The sequence below is a fragment of the Amblyraja radiata genome, chromosome 13, assembly GCF_010909765.2.
Source record: "Amblyraja radiata isolate CabotCenter1 chromosome 13, sAmbRad1.1.pri, whole genome shotgun sequence".
Classification (NCBI taxonomy): domain Eukaryota; kingdom Metazoa; phylum Chordata; class Chondrichthyes; order Rajiformes; family Rajidae; genus Amblyraja; species Amblyraja radiata.
The window spans coordinates 11298633-11324355 of record NC_045968.1 but is presented as its reverse complement, the minus strand read 5'-3'; the positions used below and the strand labels follow the sequence as shown (position 1 = coordinate 11324355).

The 25723-nt window shown below is 44.5% G+C and overlaps 1 protein-coding gene across 1 annotated transcript; it reads left to right on the top strand.

The window, feature by feature from the left end:
- The first annotated feature begins 405 nt into the window (after positions 1 to 405).
- Positions 406 to 24915, top strand: pdcd10 (programmed cell death 10). The gene is made up of 8 exons (XM_033031198.1): positions 406 to 560; positions 8821 to 9013; positions 9668 to 9721; positions 12776 to 12893; positions 18518 to 18644; positions 20621 to 20699; positions 23344 to 23426; positions 24464 to 24915. Exons 2-8 carry the CDS (start codon positions 8924 to 8926, stop codon positions 24543 to 24545), a joined length of 633 nt encoding a protein of 210 aa, XP_032887089.1. The 5' UTR covers positions 406 to 560; positions 8821 to 8923; the 3' UTR covers positions 24546 to 24915.
- Positions 24916 to 25723: the final 808 nt, after the last annotated feature.

The following is a 25723-nucleotide window of genomic DNA, read 5'->3' as shown; positions in this document are numbered from 1 at the left end:
TCCCAGCAGCGCGCCTTTCCATTCGCCCAGAGCCACGTCAATCAGGCGGCGGTCTAGCGACGCGGGGGCGGGCGGAGAAGTGGGGAATACAGATCCCAGAAGCCTCGGCGCCGGCGGAAGTGGATGTAGGCGACATATTGGACAGTAGGTGGGGGACTACGTATCCCAGAATCCTTAGCGCAATGGGCGGAAATAGGTGTAGTCACTCATTGTTGATAGGGAAGTGGGCACTGCAGATCCCAGAATCCTTTGGCGCCGTGAGCGGAAGTTGGTGTAGGCAATGTATGGGATGTTGGGACGAGTGGACTACAGATCCCCGAATCCTTTGGCGCCGTGAGCGGAAGTTGGTGTAGGCAATGCATGGGATGTTGGGACGCGTGGACTACAGATCCCGGTGGCCTTGGGGGCGGAAGCGCGGTGTGTTTCCGGCGAGTGGAGGGAGGGAGGGGGCAGCGGTGGCGGCGACGAGAGTTTTCCCCTTTCGGTCGGAGGGGCGGCGCCGGGCGGGGTGAACGGGGGCGAGGGCCGAGGCTTCCATCGGCGGGCCAGGCCGGATGAGTGTGAGTCCACTGACTGTCGCTATCCCAGTGTGAGTGTAAGTGTGTGAGTGAGGCGTCAGTGGGAGAGAGGCCTGAGCGGTGTGTAGGCCCCGAGCTGAGGGGACGGGAGAGAGGAGGGAGATGGGCGGCCTGCGCTCCCGGTCTGGCTTGAGGCGAGTCGGGGCCCGGTGTGTGGAGCCTGGGCGGAGGGGAGGGGAGGGTAGAGGAGAGAGACCGGTTACGCCGCTCCCCCCTGGCCCCCTCGACCCCCCTCGCCTTGCGGAAACGTTGGTCACTGAGAGCCGGTTACACCGACGCCCGGACCAAACCCGGGCTGGGACCGCCAGTGGCAACCTACCCAGCCTCTAATGACACCTCACCCCCTCACTAGCTCCCTGTGGCTTTCAAATTATACTTTGTAAAGCTGGACTTTGTGTGTGTGTGTGTGTGTGCTGCACCTTGTAGAAACAAGGAACTACAACACATGTCGGCTTACAGAAAAGGCAAGTAGAGAAGAAGAGGTGTTGCACCTGCTAGGGCACAGATTCTTCAAAAAGGAATTTCTGAAACAAAATGCAACAACGCCCAGCGTCCATGATTTCGGGTGCATTCTTTCATCTGTTCATGTTGTTTGTCGAACAGCAGCTCTGTGGAATGTAATGGAAAGGTTAAGGTGTCATTTCATTGAGTTATTGTTCATAAGTGATATGAGCAGAATTCGGCCCATCATGTCTACTCTGCCATTCAATCATGGCTGATCAATATTTTCTTCTTAACCCCATTCACCTGCGTTCTCCCCATAACCCCTGACACATGTACTAATTGAGAATCTATTTGGTGTTGGAGGAACTTGTAAATTATTTGTATATTCTAGTTAATGTTTTTCAGATGCTTTCTTTTTTGCTTCATTTCGTTTTTAGAACAGCAGGTCTGTGGAATACAATGGAATGTCAAGGCACCTTTAGATTGATTTCTTGTGTTGGGAAGAGCTTGGGAATTATTTGTACACTCTAGTGAATTATTTTTAAGTAGTTAACATTCATGCTTTTTGTTTGCTTTTGCCTACCCTGGATAGCTTTCACCTCTTAATCAAGAGCCTACCTTCATCTTGGAAATATTCAGAGTCCAAAGAAGGATCCCAACTCAAAATATTGCCTCTCCAGCGATAGACACAAAGCGTTGCAGTAATGCCCCTGTCCCACTTAGGAAACCTGAACGGAAACCTCTGGAGACTTTGCGCCCCACCCAAGGTTTCCGTGCGGTTCCCGGAGGTTGCAGGTAGTGAAAGCAGGTAGGGAGACTGACAAAAACCTCCGGGAACCGCACGGAAACCTTGGGTGGGGCGCAAAGTCTCCAGAGGTTTCCGTTCAGGTTTCCTAAGTGGGACAGGGGCATTACTCAGTGGGTTAGGCAGCATCTCTAGAGAAAAAGGATGGGTAACGTTTTGGGTCCGAACGCATTCTCTGAAGAACCAGAGACGCTTCACCAGATATGCTGCCTGACCTGCTGAGTTACTCCAGCACTTTGTGACCATCTTCGGTATGAACCGGCATCTGCAGCTCCTTCGAACACACATTGCCTCTCCATGTCCTCCAGAGCTGTTGACTGAGCCGCTGAGTTATTCCAGCACTTTGCATTGCACATGAGATACCAGCATCTGTAATTCCTTGTGCGTGTCTCTCCCAAAGTATTCAGACTCTGCTTCCAACACGTTTTTGGAAGATTTCCAAAGACTTATGTGCAGCCTTTTGGTCGAGAAAAATGCACCTTGTTTTCCAATGGATTGACTATTATTAAATAGTGAGCACTATTGCTTTCGTCCACAATAGCTAGCAGCATCCTTTACACATCTACCTTGTTCAGACCTGCAAATCTTCCAAAACATTATTGTGCAATCAAGTTACCTTACGGTTGGCATTGTTTTATTATTGTCAGGTATTCTGGGTCACAGTGGGGGGAAAAAAATAGTTTGCATGCTATCCAGTCAAATCATGCTATACATGGGCACAACTAAGTCATGCACATGTACATCAGAGTGCAAACAGAAAAATACCAATGTGTTGTAGAATTGCAGTGACAGAGAAAGTGAAGATTAAAAAGAGTCCAAGGGTCACAAAGGGGGAATGTTGTGAGCTCAGGTCTATACCCTGGTTTATGAGAGGACCAATTCACAGTCTGATAACAACAGGAAAAAAAAGCTGTTCTTGGTTCTGGTGGAATTTGCTTTCAAGGTTTTGCATATTCTGCCCAAAGGGAAAGGGGAAATGAGGGAGTGACCAGAGTGCTGATGGTCCTTGTATATGTTGGCTGCTTTTCCTGAGGCAGTGTAGATGGAGTTTGGGGGAGAGGTAGGCCGGCTTGTAGGATGGACTGGGCTATATCCACGACTCTGTGGAATTTCTTGCGAACTTGGGCAGAGCTGTTGCCAGACCAAGCTGTGATACGTCCTGATGGGGTGCTTTGTTGCGTCTGTAGAAGTTGGTAAGAGTTGTTGGAGACATGTCAAACCTCCATAATCATGAATGTAAACCATCGGATACAAACTTGGGAATGGACAGGTAACGTGTTGGGTTGGGATCCTGCTAGGGATCCACGTCTATTCTCTGACCCGCTGACTTCCTCCAGCAATTTATTTTGCTCAAGATTCCAGCATCTGCAGTTCCTTGTGTTGTCTATCAGAAGGAAGTGCCGCAGGAGGTGACGAATCAAATTTCTATCAGAAAAGGAGAACACACTTGCTGGAAATTAGATATAAGATTGCCATGGCTGATTACCACAAATTGTTGAATTCAAGGTGGACCTGGGGGGGGGGGCTGGTGCCACATGCAGCGGCAGGCCTGATTTGCCACTGCGAGCAGAAGTTAGGACTGTTTGGTGAACTTTTGTAACTTTGCCGGCACCAGAAACGTGGTGACTCCTGTGTACTGCCTCGGTGAGGTCTGCCGTGCAATTTTACCGGGTTGTCTACAAAAACAAAGGATTTCACTGTACCTCGGTACATATGACAATAAAGTATCATTGAATCTGTGTAGAGGAGTCGGCACTGTGAGTGATGAGTCCACTTGAATTGTAAGCAGCATAACTACATTTCTGCTTCACTGGGCAGGAGTGTTTGGGTCCTGGACGTTGAGCAAATGTTGCAACCTGTAATTGTGCGAGAAGGTACCTCGAGAACACATGTGGATGTTGGTGGAAATGAAAGAATGGATTGCAATGATTCAAGGAGTCCTTTAGGACGCGCTACAGCATTATGTTGGCAGGTGTTAGCATTTGAAAATGACCTGTTGAACGTGGAGGCTGGTGGGATGGAAGGTGACTCTATCCTTGCGAATTGTAGGAGGAGAGCGGATATATGAGAATTGGTTGGCAGAGCTCACGGAGCTATTTATTTCGATGGTGCAGCGGAAAGACGACCAAGGGCAAAGGAGGACAAGGCAGAAGCACTGGTGTGGAAGCTCAGGTGCGATCCACGGAGAAACTAGCAGAATGAAATGGAGTCCTTCCAAGAATGGGTGAAGTGCTGACGTGTAGCGGCAGGACGTCATAGACCTCTCAAAATGGAGATGGGGAGATGTTATTGGGGGTTTGAATGGAGTGGAAATTGGTAACTAAAGTAACGAGGTTTTCGCAAAGGTGTGTAAAAGCAAGAGGTGGCACTGATAATGTAATTAGTAAACTGGAAAAGGTGGTGGGATGGGGTATGAGTAGAAGTAAAGCGAGTAACATTCCATACATCACACAAAATGGCAGGTACAGCCTGGGCCCATTTACTTCGCGTGGCTGCACCTTCGATTTGGAGGCAATGTGTGCAAGACCAAGGTCAGCAAAAGAAATGTAACGTTGAAGCATTCGTGGTCAGGCCTCTGTTCAAGAAAGAAATTGAAGGCATCGGGCTGTCCCGATGTGGGGTGTAAGTACAGAGGGTTAGGGCATTGTAGCAGAAAATGAACCGTCTGGAGCAAGGTTTGAGGAAGGGCATTCTTGTTATTGAGGGAGTGCAGCGTAGGTTTACAAGGTTAATTCCCGGGATGGTGGGACTGTCATATGCTGAGAAAATGGAGCGGCTGGGCTTGTATACTCTGGAGTTTAGAAGGATGAGAGGGAATCTTATTGAAACATGTAAGATTATTAAGGGTTTGGACACGCAAGAGGCAGGAAACATGTTCCCGGTGTTGGGGGAGTCCAGAACCAGGGGCCACAGTTTAAGAATAAGGGGTAAGCCATTTAGAACGGAGATGAGGAAACACGTTTTCACACCGAAGGTTGTGAGTATGTGGAATTCTCTACCTCAGAGGGCGGTGGAGGCTGGTTCTCTGGATACTTTCAAGAGAGAGCTAGATAGGGCTCTTAAAGATAGCGGAGTTAGGGGATATGGTGAGAAGGCAGGAACGGGGTATTGATTGTGGATGATCAGCCATGATAACATTGAATGGCGGTGTTGGCTCGAAGGGCTGAATGGCCTACTCCTGCACCTATTGTCTATATGATTTTACAAATGGCAGACAGGGTACAGAAAACAATGGTGGAGCAAATAATGGGGAATACGCAGCTGCACATTCAACATCATAAAATGTAATGGGCAGGATGGTGGCGGGTTGCAGAGGTAGTACAACTGATTACAGATGGACTGAAGGAAGAATCCTTGAAGAAATTTATATATTTTAAATGTAGAAATAGAGGGATTAGATGCAGGCTTGCTTAAAATGGACTGTTGGGTGAGCTGATTGTGACTGAAAAGGATATGGCCCTCGGCAGTTTAATAAACCTAAACTAGTGACAAACACACAGTACTGGAGTACTCGGTGGGTGAGGCAGCACCTGTGGAGAGTGTGGACAGATGATGCAACTGGATTGGGCAGCATGAAGGCGTAGCGGTGGAGTTGCTTTCTTACAGCGCTCTCAGTGCGCATGTCTGTGAGCGGATGGCGGGCCACATCTATCACGTGTACACATGGATCCCACCCCGGATGGCAGGCATCAAATCACGTGTTCACAGAAGGTAGACAAAAATGCTGGAGAAACTCAGCGGGTGAGGCAGGGTCATGCAATCCTTGCATGTCTCACCCGCTGAGTTTTTCCAGCATTTTTGTCTACCTTCAATTTTTCCAGCATCTAGTTCTTTCTTAAATGTGTTCACAGAAGGTGCGCGGCCGTGCCGGTGGCTTTGCGCAGGATGCGGTACAGCCAGAGCTCGGCTGCGCTCGGCGGGCCGGATGATTACGGGCACAAAATCCGCCTGTGGGCCGGATGATTTCGGGTTACGGGCCGCATTTGGCCCGGGGGCCGTAGGTTGCCGACTCCTGGTCCAGGTTGAAAGGTTTGGCTTTGGAACGTCTAAACTGCAACAATGTTCCCTGTTGTACCAACGATTCACTTGTCTATATGTGAAGGCAATAATTTTAATGGTTTGCATTTATAAGCGTTGATATAGGCACAAATTTTGTACTGCCAAATCATTTAGTGGGCTTTGAATTTGGTAGATAAAATACCTTGTTTTGGGTTGTCTTAAAACGGATCTGTATTTGTGAAATATTTTAATCATGATTTTGCACTGATGGTTTTAGTATTTTCCTAAAAGTTGTGAACTTCATGTGTTGTAAAGAATACATTCAAAGATAAGACAAAGCCATTCAAATTCAAAGGGGAGATCTTGCCTGACAAATCTGTCGGAATTCTTTGAGGAAGTATGTCGCAGGATAGACAAAGGCGACTCAGTGGACGTTTACCTGGATTTTTCATAAGGCCTTTGATAAGGTTCTGCACAAGAGGCTGCTAAACAAGATACGAGCTCATGGTATTAAAGGAAATACAAGCATGGATAGCAGGTTGGGTGAATGGCAGAAGGCAAAGAGTGGGAATTAAGGCTATTTCTAGTTGGCTGCCAGTGACTAGTGGTGCTCTGCAGGAATTGAAGGGTCTTGTGGCCAGATTTGCTGATGACACAAAGATAAGTAGAGGAAGCATTGGGTCTGCAGAAGGACTTGGACAGGTTGGGAGAGCGGACAAAGAAGTGGCAGATGGAATACACTTTGGTAGTAGGGATAAAAGCGTATACTATTTTGTAAATTATTAGAGGATTCAGAAATCGGCGGTGCAAATGGACTTGGTAGTGCTGGGGCGGAATTTGTAAAAGGTTAATTTGCAAGTTGAACTGTTAGTAAGAAAGGCAAATGCAATGTTAACAATTATTTCGAGAGAACTACAATACACAACCAGGGATGTGAAGTCTGGAAAAAGGTCTCGACCCGAAACGTCGCCAATTCCTTCTCTCCATAGATGCTGCCTCACCCACTGAGTTTCTCCAGCATTTTGTGTCTACCCATGTAATGCTGAGGCATTATAAGGCATTGGTCAGACTGCATTTGGTGTACTGAGAGTAGTTTTGAGCCCCATATCCAAGGAGGGATGTGCTGGTGTTGGAGAGGGTCCAGAGGAGGTTTACGAGATTTATCCCAGGAATGAGTGGGTTAACATATGATGAGCGTTTGAAGGCACAGGGCCTCTACTCACTGCAGTTTAGAAGGATGAGGGGTGCCTCATTGAAACTTACTGAATAGTGAAAGGCCTGGATAGAGTGGATGTTGAGAGGATGTTCTGGCTAGTGGGAGAGTCCAGAGCCAAATGGCACAGTCTCAGAATAAAAAGTAATTGGTCATTTTTGAAGCGAGATGGACAGGTCTTTGATAAGTAAGGGTGTCAAAGATTCTGGGGAGAAGGCAGGAGAGTGGGGTTGAGAGGGAACGATAGATCAGTCATGATTGAATGGCGGAGCAGACTCGATGGGCCGAATGGTCAAATTCCACTCATATGGCTATGACGGGGACCCACTTCTCATTGATAAGGAAGTGAATATATCTGAAGAAGGGTCTTGATCCGAAACCTGACCCATTCCTTTTCTCCAAAGCTGCTGAGTTACTCCAGCTTTTTGTGCCTATCTTCGGTTTAAACCAGCATCTGCAGTTCCTTCCCAAACATATTTGAGAAGTCTGTTTTGAGCTTAAATGGGATACATTAATTGATTATTACTGTAAGGCATTGAAACTCATTATAAAATGTGTTTTTTTTTTACTTTGCATAACACCATTTGGTGCCATTGTAATAATTTGAACTTGTACACTGCCACGATTGATCAGAAATCTGCCCCATGAAAATCACCTGCCGCCATGTGAGCAGTTCAATTAGTCTCTATAAACTAAGGTGTGGTGTTTAAAGGTTGGGTACTATATTTGAGTAATGACGATTGTTAATTTCCTTCAATTTGCATGCCAACCAATCCAAATTCCATGAGTGTACTTGTTGTTTGTGCAGTAAGTGGAAAAGCATTTTGGAAATGCCAGAGCAATTTGATTTATTTCCTTATTGGAATTGCTTAATTGCACTTTATCTTGCACTAAACATTATTCCCTTTATCCTGTATCTGTACACTGTGTGTGGCTCGATTGTAATCATGTATTGTCTTTCCGCTGACTGGTTAGCAGGTAACCTAAGCTTTTCATTGTACCTCGCTACACATGACAGTAAACTAATCTAACCTATTTGTGGAGGAAAAAACTTCAGATGCTGGTTTAAATCGAAGGTAGACATAAAATGCTGGAGTAACTCAGCGGGACAGGCAGCAAACCGGAGAGAATCTAAACTATTGATCTATTTTTAACATATTTAAACCATAGCTGATTATGTTAAACATGCCAATATGCAGATACATTCTTTGGGCTTGGTTAAAACCTGGAAAGTTTGTTCTTGTTATTTTTGTTGCGTTGTCCCTTCGCTCTCTGACACCCGCTCAACTAATCTCTTTTTAGTTTTCGTTGCGTTTAGAGAGTCAGCGCGGAAACAGGCCCTTCGGCCCACCGAGTCCACGCGACCAGCGATCCCCGCACACTGACACTATCCTACACACACTCGGGACACTTTACACTTTTGCCAAAGCCAATTAACTTACAAACATGTACCTCTTTGAAGTGTGGGAGGAAACCGGAGGACCTGGAGAAAACCCACGCAGGTCATGGGGAGAACGTACAAACTCCGTACAGATAGCATCCGTAGTCAGGATCGAGCCCGTGTCTCTGGCGCTGTAAGGCAACTAAATTACCGCTGAGGCACCATGCCACCCCTAACTGATAACTTAATTGAGGGGGGGGGGGGGGGTGGAGAGATCAGAATACTTGAAGGTTGTACATTTTCTGCTTGTAGATCCATTGCCCACACCTTGCACAAAGTTATTGAGTTAAAGCATGTGACAGTTTATTGACTTTTATTCCCTGTTTTTCTTTCCTTCTAGGGAAGTGACTGGTTTTCTTGCACGGGGGGCAGAGGAGCTCTGGCTTGCCAGTGAATGTTGACTCTGTAGCACTTTTTCAGCAATAAGGTGTGATTAACCAAGGATGACAATGGAAGAGATGAGGAATGAAGCAGAAACGACATCCATGGTTTCCATGCCACTCTATGCAGTGATGTATCCAGTATTTAATGAGGTGGTTATTGCACTTTTCTGTTCCACGGAGCAAATGTTCTTTGACTTTAATTGCTCTAAATTGTTTATTGCTTCAAAATGGGTCATTATTACATCTGAAACTGATAGTTTAGTTTAGATTTGCAGCGTGGAAATAGGCCCTTTGGCCCTACGAATCCGCCCCGACCATCAATCACCCGTTCACACTAGTTCTATGTTATCCCAGTTTCGCATCCACTCCCTATACACTAGGGGCAATTTATAGAAGCCATTTAACCTACAAACCTGCACGTCTTTGGGATATGGGAAGAAACCGGAGCACCCGGAGGAAACCCATGCAGTCAGAGGGTGAACGTGCAAACTCCACACGGACGGCACCCGAGGTCAGGATTGAATCCAGGTCTCTGGCGCTGTGAGGCAGCAGCTCTACCACTGTGCTGCTGACTGAATAATAGATGAGAATATCCTTAAATATGTATTGAAATGAAGGGGAACAAATGAGTTATGCATAAGACACTGGGATTAATAAACAAGTTTGCAGTTTTTCCAGAAATGTTTCTTCCATTACATTTTAAACACAATAATTATTTTCTGTAAATCTACTTCTATGTTCTTTTGGTAAGTGAAAGTTATTTAAAAAAAATCAAACTTGACTAAAACCTTTGCTTCATTGCAGCTGGAGCAAGTCAATTTATCTGCTGCACAGACTCTCAGAGCGGCTTTTATTAAGGTGAGTTTGGTTATTGAAATTCATTCAGCCATGATTTATGTTTTAACTTTGATTCTTGTTCAGCTTGTGAACAAGAATGCAGCTCTAATCTTAGTCAATGAGCTTTAATGGAACCGCCTATGATACTGCTCCAGCATGATGTAGAATGTTGAACAGTACAGCATAAGCACAAGAACAGTTTCTTCAGCCCGCATTGTCTGTGCCCAAGACCATTACTTGCACATAACCCATATCCCTCCATTCCCAATATATCCAAAATGCCAATCCAAAAGTCTATTAAATGCCACTAACTGCATTTAGTATCTGCTTCAACCACCACCCCTGGCAGCACGACCCAAGCACTTACAATGAATGCTCCATGTAAAAAAAAAACCTGCCTTGCACATCTCCTTTAAACAAAATGCTGGCGTAACTCAGCGGGACAGGCAGCATCTCTGGAGATAAGGAATGGGTGACGTTTCGGGTCGAGACCCTTCTTCAGACGGTAGAAACGTCACCCATTCTTTCGAGAGAGATACTGCCTGTCCCGCTGAGTTACTCCAGCATTTTGTGTCTATCGTGATAAGGGAATAACGTTTAGTGCAAGGCAAAGCCAGCAAAGTCCGATCAAGGATAGTCCGAGGGTCTACATTGTGGTAGAATACCTCATCGTTGGATCGGCTGTCGTCTTCTCGCATCGGTCTTGTGACTACACATGGAAATCTGTAATTTCATAATTTCTCTTTCGTGATGAAATCTAGGCATTGTGTTCTGTCATCTGAGAAATGTAATGCCCTTGTGTTTGTCCAGATGTAATGGAAAAGTGCCAGCACTATTGGGTAGTTGGGATCGTCTGACCTTTTTGCAATCATGCAAGTCATTGATTACCACTGAAATATCAATTATGTAAATTGCATTGTGCGATAGCATCTTATTTCTGTAAACCAAGGTGGAAAATCCAACTCTAAACAATTTGCATCACATTGGAAACATAACATTTGTTTAAAGTTTCCTATTTGAAAAGGAAAGCAGTTTATAACATTTTTACACTGTTATGAACTGTTACACTGTTATGAACCAAATCAAAATGAATGGCTTCAGAGTTATGCAGCCTGTGTTTAGCCCATATCCCTCTAAACCTTTCTTATCCATGTACCTATCCAAAGGTCATAAGGGATTGGGGCAGAATTAGGCCAATCGGCACACCAAGCCTACTCCGCCATTTAATTATGGCTGATCTATCTCTTCCTCCTAACACCATTCTCCTGCCTTCTCCCCATAACACTTGACATCTGTACTAATAAAGAATCTATCTAACTCTGCCTTAAAAATATCGACTGACTTGGCCTCCACAGCTTTCTGTGGCACTCTGTGGCAATGAATTCCACAGATTCACCACACTCTGACTAAAGAAATTCCTCCATCTTCCTAAAGGAACAAACTAGATGTCTTTTAAGCATTGTCATAGTGCCTGCATCAATTACCTCAGCAGGCAACTTGTTCCGTATGTCCACCGCCCTCTCACTTTTCATACAAATAAGGTACAGTGGGATGTCCTGATGGCGTGGAATCGGTGGGTCGAAGGGCCTGTTTCACACAGGAGCTTTTAGTGATCAAAATTTCCCCTCTTGTGATGCCTCTCATGTTCCAGGAGCATAAAGTTTGAAGCAAAAGTTAAAAAGTGCCTTTCTCTGAAAAGCAGCACATAAGAAAAAGCGAGGCTGCTTCCTCCACTATTATGCTCTGTGGGTGGAGAAACTGTTTAGTTACAAATGCAGAACTGTTTCAGCAGGAAATTCAATTGCGTCAAGAAACTTGGCATTTACCTGGAATGTATGAATCAACCATGCAAACTCCTTCAGTTAATGCTGAGGATATTTCCAATGTTCCTTGTTGAAGGATTAAATTAGTATTATTTGCATTTCACATTTTATTATTAAAATTATCATTTTATCATAATTAGTATTTGTCATTTATCAATTATCATTTAAAAACTTAATCCATGGTTATTTTGAAAATATTTCAATTTTACCGTCTCACAGAATGGTACTTTACTTTAGAGATACAGCGTGGAGTCCGCACTGACCTGCATGCTGGCACTATCGTACACACAAGGGACAATTTCCAATTTCATAGAGGCCAATTAACCTACAGCCTCTAAATCTTTGGGGTGTGGGAGGAAACCAGAGCTGCCGGATAAAGCTCACGTGGTCACAGGCAGAAAGCACAAACTCCGCACAAACAGTACCCATAGTCAGGATCGAACCCGGATCTCTGGTGCTCTGAGGCAGCAACTCTACCGCTGTGCCTCTGTGTTCTTGAACAAATAATTACGAGAATAGAAAATCCCTTAGAATGAACCTGGAAAAGCTTTGTCTAGTATGTGGACATGCTTCATGGTTCTTATTGTGAAATGGCAACCAGGTCCACAAAAGCTTAGTAACTATTGTTCCGAAAAGTTACAGTCCCGAACACAACACGGCATTCTATTCCAATAAATAATTTGTCCTTCACTGTTAGTATGCCTTTTCTTTGTGTAATCTGGTGCTCCTTTATAGTTTCCCATTCAACGTTTGTGCTTTAGCCTCTTGTTTGATTGTTATTCTCGCCAGTTTTTTTCCATTTTATATTTGTTGTCTTCTGTACTGTACTCTGTGAACTTGCCTACTACCACAGATCGGTGGGCGAATGTGTGGAATGGAGGCTATATATGGTTAATGATAGTTTTAAGTGGATAGTGTTAGTGTACGGGGTGATCGTTGGACGGCGGGGACTCAATGGGCCGAAGGGCCTGTCTTTGCGCTGTATCTCTATAGTCTAAAGTGAATTTGCAGAGATCAGGCAAATGCAGTGTAGCATGGGGGAATTGGTCATCTTGACATGAAGCATTTAACCTAAATCGGAGAGCTTCAATAGATAGGGATTAGGACAGCCGAGCATATGATTTGTAAAAATCGAATGTAAGCAAGTGAGTAGGATATTTTTGAAAAAAAAGTAGGGAGTTACGTAGTGTGTCAGTGAATTGCTTAATTATGCCTGAGAGCACACTTTCAATTCATAATTCTTTCACTTTAGGCTGAAAAAGAAAACCCTGGTCTGACTCAAGACATCATAACCAAAATTCTGGAAAAGAATTGTGTGGAAGTGAATTTCACCGAGTCCTTGCTGCGTATGGCCAGTGACGATGTTGAAGGTATGGCAACTAAAGTCAACAATGCTTTCAGAAACCAGAAATAGCCAGACACAAAACGCACACGCCACATCAAAACGAGTTACTATAGAAGATGAGAGATTTAATTTAAGTCAACTACAACCATAGCCCTAATATATACCACGGGATAAGGTAGTGCGGGGTAGACCCTCAGTCTCAAGAAGGGTCTCGACCCAAAATGTCATCAATTCCCTTTCTCCAGATATGCTGCCTGACCTGCTGAGTTACTCCAGCATTTTGTGTCTACCTTTGGTGTAAACCAGCATCTGCAATTCTTTCTGGCACAGGGTATGAGTTGACTGATTAAATATGGCTGCACAGAAAATGTGCCTTATTTTAGATAGCAGCCTCCTAGAGACCTTTGCAATGCTGAAAATGCTTGGGTCAGACATGATCTGTGGTGAAGAAGATGGCTATTTTTTGGTGCCAGGCCTTTCATCAGAGCCTTCAAGCAAGGTCAGTCCTATTCTGGTGAAAGTCATTGGAATTCTCTGCCACAGAAGGGAGTAGAGGCCAATTCACTGGATGTTTTCAAGAGAGGGTTAGATTTAGCTCTTAGGGCTAAAGGAATCAAGGGATATGGGGAGAAAGCTGGAACGGGGTACTGAATTTGGATGATCTGCCGATCATATTGAATGATGGCGCTGGCTCGAAGGGCTGAATGGCCTACTCCACCTATTTTCTATGTTTCGATTGACCTGAAACGAAAAAAATCTATTTCCCTAAATTAGTGGTTCTTAACCTTTTTGGCATAGGTACGTGCATAAGCGAACAAAACACTGTATGTGGCATGAACCTTTGTTAGTTTCCTAAAAATGGGCTCAACAAATGGATTTGTTATTTATGATCCCTTCATGACCCCGGTAACCCCCAATGACCCCCCCCCCCGTATAGGGGTCCTGACCGGCAGGTTAAGAACCACTGCCCTAAATACTGTGAATTTGCACAAAACTTTATTTCAGATTTCCATACTTACAAAGAAAATAGATGCAAAATGTTGGAGTATTTTAGCGGGTCAGACGGCATCTCCGGAGAAAAGGAATAGATGACATTTCGGGCCAAGGCCCTTCTTCAGACTGAGAGTTGGGGGAGAGGGATAGTAGAGGTATGAAAAGGTGCAGGACAGATCAGAGTCGGCACCGATGACTAAAGAGCCCACAATGGCCCATTGTTGGTTGTGGAGGAGGTGATAATGAGGGGGATATGAACAGTAAAACTAGCAGGATGACTAGGTCGGTGGAGGGACACAGCTTTGCTTAGATGCCCAATAGTTTTTATGCAGATTTAATTATGCATAGAGGGAAACAAAAACCTGTTCATTCATGGCCTTGTGTCAGCTGCTGTCCATATTCAGTCAGAAGAATGTTATAATGTGTTATATGGAGGCAAATTATACATTGCACTTTAGTTTTGAGATACTGCGCGGAAACGGACCCTTCAGTCCACGCTGACCAGCGATCCTCGTATACCGGGACTATCCTATACACACTAACACTATCCTACACAGACAATTTTTACCAAGCCAATTAACCTATAAATCTGTACGTCTTTGGAGTGTGGGAAGAAACCGGAGCATCCTGATAAAACCCACGCAGGTCACGGGGAGACCGTGCAGACGGCACCCGTAGTCGGGATCGAACTCGGGTCTCATAGAATCATAGAGAAAATAGGTGCAGGAGTAGGCTATTCGGCTCTTCGAGCCAGCATGGCCATTCATTATGAACATGGCCCAAAATCAGTACCTCGTTCCGGCTTTCTCCCCATAATCCCTTGATTCCCTTAGCCCTAAGAGCTGAGATCTAACTATCTCTTGAAATGGTTACATTTTCTCTGGCAATTTTTCTCTACCGCTGCACCACTGTGCCGCCCTTAACTGATGTTGCGTGCACTGCATATTCTTCACTGTATCTACCCTTGAATTCAATGACACAAACATCTGCCGTGCCCAGCTGTTTGTGGAGGCCAAAGATGAAGAGAGATGTCTAGGTGACCCTGTATTTGGGCGAAGGGATTTTAGCGAATGTGACCAGAAGTGTCCCACGCAGGGAGAACCAACCTGTCTGGCTTTTTTTTAAGAAGCATTTTGTCTCCATTCCCAGACTGAGATTTTGACAATTGATTCTCTTTCTGTATAGATCCAAATTGAAACTTTCAACGTAGAGATGGAGTCAAATGTTCTGTATTTTCCAAAACTATAATGGGTTAATGAAGGTGTATAACTATTCTACAATTTATGAAACGGATGAGTGCCTGGAGAGATTTTGTTACACAAAGGTTCAAACGCTGAAAAGCCTTGGCACGCTAGAGGCAGGAAACGTGTTCCCGATGTTGGGGAACTCCAGAACCAGGGGCCACTGTTTAAGAATAAGGAGTAAGCCATTTTGAGCGGAGATGAGGAAACACTTTTTCTCACAGAGAGTGGTGAGTCTGTGGAATTCTCTGCCTCAGAGGGCAGTGGAAGCCGGTTCTCTGGATACTTTCAAGAGAGAGCTCGATAGGGCTCTTAAAGATAGAGGAGTCAGGGGGTATGGGGAGAAGGCAGGAATGGGGTACTGATTGGGGATAATCAGCCATGATCACATTGAATGGCTCAAATGGGCTACTCCTGCATCTACTGTCTAAGGGTAATTTTGCTACTGTGAGTTCTGAAGCATGAGTAAATGGCACACTATAAATTACGGTGGGAAAATGGGTGAGATTAAAGAGTAGGTGGTTTTACAGCAACTTGGGGAATACCTTTGCCATTTGCTCCTCCAGTATTTCTTTGAAGTTTTTTTCGCTCAAATGTTTCTGCAAAGCCAGATTGGTTTGGATGTTTTAATTAAACTCGGCTCCCTTCTTGCTGGAATTGTTTGAAACTCTTAATCGCTTGATCTTGCTTTGTCTTTCGCCATTGAAATTTCAATAGGAATGCGCTTTACGACAGTCCCTCATTTTAACCTTCACGATCTTGTATGATTTCATGAGCTGTTTCCAGATTAGTCTGTTGGATTTAAGTATTACAGAAGCACTGGAACAACTTTGTAACCATTTTGGTTAGTAACTGTGAAAACAAGTTTCCTTGGCACTGTTCCCAGCAGCCAGCCTTAATGAAGTTGGGATTTATTGTTGATGTTATTGATAATTGCCATGTGTAGTCAGTAGCAGTTAGTAGCACTGGCTACTATGTGAAGTAAACTTTCGGAGCAATTTATAATGCAGTTCTTCTTGCGAATGAAACATAAACCAAAGGAATAGTTAAAGATGATAATAATAATAATACATTTATTTGTAATAGCACATTTAAAAACAACTCACGTTGACCAAAGTGCTTCACATCAGCGCAGGTACTAATTTGATACATACAACGGTAAACAGACCTAACAATACATACATAAACTGTTTACAGCACCCCCCCGAATGAATGGGCTCAAAAACGCTAGGGAGTAGAAATAGGTTTTGAGTCGTGACTTAAAGGAGTCGATGGTGGGGGCAATTCTGATGAGGAGAGGGATTCTATTCCACAGTCTAGGTGCCGCCCCTGAGCTTAAACCTAGACTGCGGGATGGTCAGTAGCCCCAAGTCGGCCGTTCTGAGGGACCTGGGAGGTAGAATGGTGGGTTAGAAGATTTTTGATATGGGGGTGGGGGGGCAAGCCTGTTAAGGGCTTTGTATACGTATAGGAGGAGCTTAAAGTTGATTCTGTACCGTACTGGGAACCATTGGAGAGAGGCCAGGATCGGGGTGATGTCCCTTTTACGGGTACCCGTCAGAAGTCTTGCAGTGGCGTTTTGGACCAATTGCAGGCGGGACAGGGATGATTGGCTCATGCCAGTGTATAGGGAGTTGCAGTAGTCAAGTCGGGAGAAGATGAATGCGTGGATGAATTTTTTTCATGGTCGTCGAATTTGAGGAATGATTTGATTTTAGCTATTGTGCGAAGCTGGAAGAAACCAGCTTTTACCACAGAGTTGACTTGCTTGTCAAACTTTAATGCGGAGTCAAATATCATGCCAAGATTTTTGACGTGCCCTGACTAAGGAGGTTAGGCTTCCAAGGCTGCCTGTTATTGTTTTGATGGAATCGGAGGGGCCGAGTAGGATGACCTCAGACTTGCTCTCGTTAAGTTGGAGGAAGTTCTGAGCCATCCAACATTTTAAGTCATCGAGGCAGTGCATGAGGCTGTTTAAATTAGACCTGTTGTTGGGCTTCAGGGGAGATAGGGCTGTGTATCATCTACATTACAATGGAAGGAAATGCCGTGCCTTTGCATGACTTGGCCAAGGGGGGGCAAGAGAATGGGGACTAGGGTGTAGCCTTGTGGAACCCCGCAGAAAAAGCTAGCTGGGTAAGAGAAAGAATTACCTATGTTGGTAGAGAAACTCCTATTTTTTTACTTAGATCTCAAGACGGGTGTTGAGCAGCCAGGTCGTTGTCTCTGCGTCAATGTCTGCCAGGCCCTGAGCGCCATTTGGTGGGTGGTAGAGCGGTCACCCAGAGATGACATGGTTGGCTGTCTGTTGTTCTGCTCCGCATTCACAGGCTGGGCTCTGGCGGAGCCCCCATCTCCACATGCTGGCATTGTAACGCCCAACTCCAGTACCAAGTCTGTTGAGCTTCACCCATGCTCTTCTAGGGAGGTCAGACCCTGGACAGCTTTTATCTGGTGAAGAGATGTAGCTGTGTAATGGAGATGAGGTTGCCTTCCACTCCTGTGACCACTTGGTGGCTATCCAGTAGGCTTTTGGCTCAGTTGGCTGGATTCAATTCAATTCAACTTTAATGTCATTGCACAAATATTGTTGACCCTAACAGACTGTGGTCTGTTGGTGAGGAAATCCAGTGTCCAATTGCAGAGGGAGGTGGAGATGCCAAGTCCACTGAGTTTGGTGATCAAGCTGGCGGGGATGACAGTGTTAAAGGCGGAGCTGAAATCAATGAACAGCATCCTTATGTAGGTGTTATTGCTGTCCAGGTGGGTCAGGGCAGAGTGTAGGGCCACCGATATGGCGTCCTCTGTAGACCTGTTGGTCCGGTAGGCAAACTGATGGGGGTCCAGTGTGGGGGGGTGGCTGGCTTTGAGGTGAGCCAAGATCAGCCGCTCAAAGCACTTTGCAATGACAGGGGTGAGTGCCACAATCGTTGAGACTCCCTGTAGCTGATTCTATCCCTGTAGCTGGATGCTAGGAGTTGTTTTCCATGTGGAGCAAAGGGGTGACCGGACTTCAGTTGGGGTGGCCTCTGCTCTCTGCTGATGGCCTGATGGAGGAGGTGATCTGGGTCCAATGTAGTAATTTAGCACAAACATTGTATCACTAAAATCATAATGAATGAATAAGTTTATTGGCCAAGTATGTACACATACAAGGAATTTGCCTTGGTGCTCCACTCGCAAGTAACAACATGACAATTAAGAATGACACAAAACATTAAACATTAATAATAAAACATTGGATTATACCTTGTGTTGCACAAAAAATGTTTTATTTGGGTAAAAAAGAAAACACGCATATCATCACCGCTGAGTTTTCTCCAGCATTCTGTCTTTTATTTTGTAAGCCAGCACATGCGGTTCCTTGTTTCTACATGTATTTTACTTCTCATGTGTGCAACTCTTCCATTCATAGAATATATGATCGACAGGCAAGAACCAGAATTTCGGGAACTCAATGACAAAGCACGAGCGCTGAAAAACATTCTCAGCAAAATTCCTGATGAGATCAATGATAGGGTGCGATTTCTTCAGACAATCAAGTAAGTGCAACTCTGCCAAAATGAAAAGCAGAAAATGTCGCTGTGCGTCTTGAAATTGTTTTTTCCGCTCTGCTCCAGTCAAACCTCCCAGTGTATCTTTCCGTTCATCTGTCCTTGTACTCTGCGTTACATTTCTGCAGCCTCCACATTGCCGAACCACACTCTTGCCTCCCACAGCCAAACCCCCATTAAAGCCATTATTGTCACCCGATCCAATCTCCCTGGTGTGGGGCTCGTTGCATGATTCCAAGAGATGGAAGCTGGCATAGTTGTATGAAATGGCAACGTTGGTCTTTCTATGCAGCATTTTGCCAAACCTATGCAGTATGTATGCAGATAGAGCTCTTGAGGGTGGCGGAGTCAAGGGATGTGGGGAGAAGGCAGGAATGTGGTGCTGATTGTGGATGGTCCACCGTGATCACAGTGAAGGGCCGAATGGCCTACTCCTGCATCTAATGTCTATTGTATCATCAGTCCCTTTCTCATCTTCCAAACTACCCATCATTTCACAACTCGGGCAAAGCAAAATTAATCTCTTGGCTGCTTCTCTTTGCTCAAGAAAATGTATATTCAGGAAAACCATGCATCACAGTACGGTTTGGTAAATGGCTCCATCCAAGACCACAAGAAATTGCAGCAAATTGTGGACGCAGCCCAGACCATCACACAAACCAACCTCCCTTCCATTGACTCCTTATACACGTCACGCAGCCTCGGCAAGGCCAGCAGCATAATCAAGGACGAGTCGCACCCTGGCCACTCCCTCTTCTCCCATCAGGCAAGAGGTGCAGAAAAGTGAAAATGCACAACTCCAGATTCGGGACAGTTTCTTCCCAGCTGTTATCAGGATGTCCCTATTCTCTTCCAATAGACAATAGGTGCAGCAGTAGGCCATTCGGCCCTTCGAACCAGCACTGCCATTCAATGTGATCATGACTGATCTTCCCCAATCAGTACCCCGTTCCTGCCTTCTCCCCATATCCCCTGACTCTGCTATCTTTAAGAGCCCTATCAAGCTCTCTCTTGAAAGTATTCAGAGAACCGGCCGCCACCGCCCTCTGAGGCAGAGAATTCCACAGACTCACAATTCTCTGTGAGGAAAAAATGTTTCCTCGTCTCCGTTCTAAATGGCTTACCCCTTATTCTTAAACTGTGGCCCCTGGTTCTGGACTTCCCTTAACATCGGGAACATGTTTCCTGCCTCAAACCCTTAATAATCTTATGTTTCAATAAGATCCCCTCATCCTAAATTCCAGAGTATACAAGCCCAGCCGCTCCATTCTCTCAGCATATGACAGTCCCGCCATCCCTGTCATTATACCTTCCACCATGGTATTGCTAGTAAGTTCAAACAGCAGTATCTAGCCTTTAAGAATTATCATTCCATGATGCATCGTAGGTTGGAGGGTTATAGGGTTATGTTTTTTATTTTAGTTTAGAGGTACAGCGCGGAAACTGGCCATTTGGCACGACGAGTCCGCGCCGACCAGCGATCTTCGCCCACTCACGCTATCCTCCACACACTGGGGACAATTATACCAAGTCAATTAACCTACAAACCTGTACGTCTTTAGAGTGTGGGAGGAAACCGAGCATCCGGAGAAAAACCACGCAGGTCGCGGGGAGGTCGTACAAACTCCGTACAGCCAGCACCCGTAGTCAGGATCGAACCCGGGTCTCTGGCCCTGTAAGGCAGCAACTCTACCGCTGCGCCACCATGCCGCCCAACTTGTGGTGTTCAAGTTTGTGTTCCTTTCTGAAATGCACCATTTTACATTTTTTTCTTTGTTTAATCTCCTTTCTAAACCTCATGACGGGCAAATTAAAAAAATAATTTCTAGCTGTTTAAAATATTTAGTTCACTAGTTGAATTGCATTTTTAAGCGTATAAAAGTGTAAATGTTCTGTTTGTAGAGGGATTGAAGCATGGCATGCATTAGCTTTGTTGATGCCTGGTGGTGGTTGTTCTTTTGCAGGGATATAGCCAGTGCAATAAAGGAGCTGCTCGATACTGTGAACAACGTCATCAAAAAATATCAGTATCAGAACCGCAGGGTGAGTATCACATACATTATCCCCAGGTACCCTGCAGTTTACACTGTCACGATTTGTTCATGTACTCCCCACTTTGGCATGGAGTACACCTGTCTGGTATTGGGGCCCCATATCTGAGGAAGGAGGCTGGTGCTGGAGAGGGGCCAGAGGAGATTTACGAGTATGATCCCAGGAATTAGTTGGTTAACATATGATGAATGTCGGATGATACTGGGCCTGTACTCGCTGGGGTTTTAGAAGGGGGGGGGGGGGACAGACGGGACGGGATTCATTGAACCGTACCGAATAGTGAAAAGCCTGGATAGAGTGGATGTGGAGAGGATGTTTCCACTAGTGGGAGAGTCGAGAACCCGAGGTCCTAGCCTCAGAATTAAAGGGCATTCCTTTAGGAAGGAGATGAGGGTGAATTTCTTTAGTCAGGGGGTGCTGAATCTGTGGAATTCATTGCCACAGAAGGCTGTGGAGGCCAAGTCAATGGGCATTGTTAAGGCAGAGACAGGTAGATTCTTGATTAGTACGGGTGTCAGGGGTTATGGGGAGAAGGCAGGAGAATGGGAGAGATAGACCAGCCAAGATTGAATAGCAGAGTAGACTTGATGGGCCGAATGTCCTAATTCAGCTCCTATCACCTGAACTTATGGTGAAAAGTGGCATAATAAATTCTCTCTTGACAAGATCAATTATTAAAACTTAGAATTCTGACTTTTTATTTCACAAATGTGACACCTGTGCTGTTAAATGACAGAAGTACTATCAATCTGCAAATACTTCTTTGAACTTGTTGAAAGAACATGGATGATCTGAATATTGATCTAATAAGTTCAAGTTTAAGTTTGCATTTATTGTCACATGCACCAATTGGTACAGTGAAATTTGGGTGACCATACAGCCACACAATAATCATGGCACCATTTACCAACTTGTTGGAGATGAGAACTGTAATGTGAAAATAGAATAAAGAATTAAAAAAATCCAGATAAATACAGCTGCATTTATTTATCAATGCAAGCCAAGCTTTAGTTACAGCTAATGTATGAGATCAGTAAAAGACGTGATGGTTAGTAGCTTGATTGGCCTTCGATTAGTATGGGCGTCGGGGGTTATGGGGCGAAGGCAGGTGAATGGGGTTGAGAGGGAAAGATAGATCATCCATGATCTAATGGCGGAGTAGACTTGATGGGCCAAATGGTCTAATTTTGTTCCTAGAACTGATTACCTCATGGATATTGCCCGTCACGTGTAAGAAGTAGATGAGACAGTGGGGTAACGTGCAAATAGTGTGAATGGATGATAGATGGTCAGATACAGAGATACTTTTTCACACAATGGGAGGTGGATGTATGGAACAAGTTGCCAGAGGAGGTAGTGGAGGCTGGGACTATCCCATCGTTTAAGAAACAGTTAGACAGGTACATGGATAGGACAGGTTTGGAGGGATATGGACCAAGCGCAGACAGGTGGGACTAGTGTAGCTGGGACATTGTTGGCCGGTGTGGGCGAGTTGGGCCGAAGGACCCTTTTCCATGCTGTATCTTTCAATTAAGATATTAATTTGTTTTAAACATTTTTTTTAATATCCGAGGACAATATATTGACTTATCATTGTACTTGTGGCATGCAGAACACTTTATCCAGCCACATTTTAGTATTGTTGTTTCATTTGCTCATCTTAGTTACATTGCTTCCTGGTGGCAGTGTCCTTGACTTGATGTAACTCCCACAATCAGCCAGCAGGTGGTGCGATTCTAAAGCAGGGAAAGGTGATCATAGTTCATATTTAGCAATATGATGTCTCATCTGCATTAATTTGCTGAAGTGAACACTGTTCATTAGCCTTTGTCAAATTAGTTTGTGGCAGATGTGCAGAGCCACTGTGTATCCTTAAAATTGGGGGTACGATATCGTCAACCGAGAGAAACAAGCAACTGCAGATGCTGCTTTACAAAAAAAAAAGTGCTGGAGTAAATGGCTTGTCCACTTCCACAACCTAATTCACAACCTCTGCCGAGTTTGCCCTTGACTCGTACTCGCAGCATGGTCATCGGAGGTCGTAGGTAGGTTGTGATGCTGGTCTTAGGTACTCGTGGTATTAAGTAGGTTGGGACGTTTTTTCAACATGATGAAAAATGTCCACGAGTAAAACAGGTTGTGAAAGTGGGGCAGGCCCATAACTCAGTGTCAGTCAAATCAGTTCGAAGAAGAGTTGTGGCCTGAAATGTCGCCTGTCCATGTTATCCACAGATGCTGCCTGACTATGAGTTCTAGGAGTAGAATTAGGCCATTTGGCCCATCGACTACTCTGCCCTTCAATCCTGGCCGATCTATCTTTCCCTCAACCCCATTCTCCTGCCTTCTCCCCATAACCCCTGACACCCTGTACTAATCAAGAAGTTACTCCAGCACTTTGTGGTTTAGTCTATTCAACCTCAGTGGATGAGGTAAATTGGTATCCTTGTACTGTTTCCATTTGGCATCTTTTAATGCCACATCTTTTTACCAATAGTTTAGTTCAAAGTTAAGGATATGGCAATCTTTAAAAATGATTCTGAAAATTTAAGAATCAAATACATCTTCATACATTCCTCACCAATGATGCGTATTTGAAATTTTACTCTTTTAATTTCAAAATTTGGATTACTTTCAGGCACTTGAACACCAAAAGAAGGAATTTGTCAAATACTCCAAAAGTTTCAGTGATACTTTAAAAACCTACTTCAAAGATGGCAAGTAAGTATTACAGTTGCAAGCATTTATGTTCATTCTGGATGAAACATCCCCACAAGGTTTATAAGCAATGCCAATTTAGAGATTTTTGATGGGCATTTATAACAAATTTTAGGTGAAATGGGTAAAATGCCAGAATCTCCATGGACAAATAGAAAGCATTATGATGTGTTAGGGTTAGGTGCTAGTTTACACCAAAGACACAAAATGCTGGAGTAACTCAGCGGGGCAGGCAGCATCTCTGGGGAAAAGGAATGGGTGGCGTTTCGAGTCGAGATCCTTCTTCAGACTCGCAGTCTGAAGGAGGGTCTCGTCCCGAAATGTCACTCTTTTCTTCTTTCCATAGATGCTGCCTGCCCCGCTGAGTGACTCTAGCATTTTATCTATCTTAGGAAGCATTATGATGTGTGAGTGTAAGATTGCCATTTAATTACCATGCCAGATGTTTAGTTTCAGAGCAAGCACCAGCTTTATGGTGTGTATGTGTGTGTTTTTTTTATTACAAGTGTGCATCCAAGATTAGTTTGTTCATATTTCCAAATGTGGATGGTTCAGGCTGTATTTAGTTTGAATATTTTTTTTTAAATTCCCTTTGAATGCACAATGTATTGCGTTATCAGAGCTTGGCTATTTGGAAAATGCTTTCAAGTGCTGTACCTTTTTAGATGACGTGAGAGGCGGAGGGGAAGACAGTGGGGACCTGGTGTGGGGGGGACTGCCATGAAAAACAATGGCGGACCCGGAATGGGGGGACTGCTGTGAGGGACGATGGGAGAATAAAGGGGAACCGGGGCGGGGGGGGGGGGGGGGGCCGGGTTTGTTTGTTTATTCGTTCGTTCTGGTGAAGGTGCTGTGCACACGGCAGCCAGCCAACAGTCTTTTAATTCTTTTTTTTCTGCTGTTAATTTAATTTTAATTTCATGTTTTCGTGTGAACTTTGTGTGTTGTGTCTGTTGGCAGAGCAATTTCCCTCCGTGGATGAATAAAGTTCTATTGTATCGCATGTACGTTGAAATGCCATTTTTGTTTTTTATCGCCAGGGCAATCAATGTGTTCATGAGTGCCAACCGATTAATCCACCAAACCAACTTGATACTGCAAACCTTCAAAACTGTTGCTTAGGAACTCCATTTGTGTAGCTTTTTAATGTTCAGCCTCACTGGGTTGACCTTTATATGTAAATTTAAATAGTCACAACTGTATAAATTAAAACCTCCATTTCGGGATTTGAAGATGTTGGATAAAATAATTGTCGACTTGCACCATATTTTTGTAAAGCATTGTAGCTAATCATGATTTCTCACTTAAGAAATATTGCATAACTTTTTGCTATCGTATTCAAATGAAGCCAAACAAAATTACGCCTTAACATATTGTAATGTAACATTCCTTTGTGTAAATATTGGTGTTCTGTTTCTGAAGTTGCTGGCAAAAAAAACAAAGTTATGTATTTAACATGATTAGTGGCAAATAAATCTAAAGTTGTAATCTATTCATTTGTCGTCTTTCAGCTGTGATTGCACAACAGGGGGGGTGAGAAGGCGGCGGGGGTTTCAATGGGATCAGATTTTTCACAAGTGGCTCTATTTGCGCCCTTCAGCCCACCGGGTCCGCCCCAACCAACGATCCCCGCATGTTAACACTATCCAACACACACGAGGGACAATTTACATTTATGGAAAGCCAATTAACCTACAAACCTGTAACCTGTACGCCTTTGGTGTGTGGGCGGAAACCGAAGATGTCGGAGAAAACCCATGGAGAGAGCGTACAAACTCCATACAGACAGCACCTGTAGTCGGGATCAAACCCAGATCTCTGGCGCTGTAAGGCAGCGACTACCGCTGTGCCACCGTGTCGCCCCATTTTAACCTGATGTATTCTCTACGATGTTTACACAATTACTTGTGATTTTAAACAGACAAATGCAGCATAGTCTGTTAAACATTAAAACCTCCCATCCCAAGCTCTCCCACAGCCAACTGCCTCCGCCTCTTCCTTTCTTCTTCCCGCACCCTCACCCCCACATCAGTCTGAAGAAGGGTCTCAACCCGAAACGTCACCTATTTCCTTTGTTCCATAGATGCTGCCTCACCCGCTGAGTTTCTCCAGCATTTTTGTCTACCTTCCTGTTAAACATTAAAACGCTTTTAACACCTTCAATTCTGTATGGATTTAGGCATGTCATTTAATAAATGTGCTGTTTTAAACTTTTTTTTTTTTGTTATTTGCAATATTAACTACTACTTGCCAATAGTTACGGCTCTTTTCCCCCTTTCTTGCAAAAATATACAATTCTC

Bases quoted from the DNA above. Each gene is read 5' to 3' on its own strand.
- pdcd10 (XM_033031198.1), top strand. From the start codon at position 8,924: ATGACAATGGAAGAGATGAGGAATGAAGCAGAAACGACATCCATGGTT. The intron at 12,894-18,517 runs GTATGGCAACTA...TTCCATTCATAG, and splicing joins GGCCAGTGACGATGTTGAAG to AATATATGATCGACAGGCAA. The intron at 20,700-23,343 runs GTGAGTATCACA...GATTACTTTCAG, and splicing joins ATCAGTATCAGAACCGCAGG to GCACTTGAACACCAAAAGAA.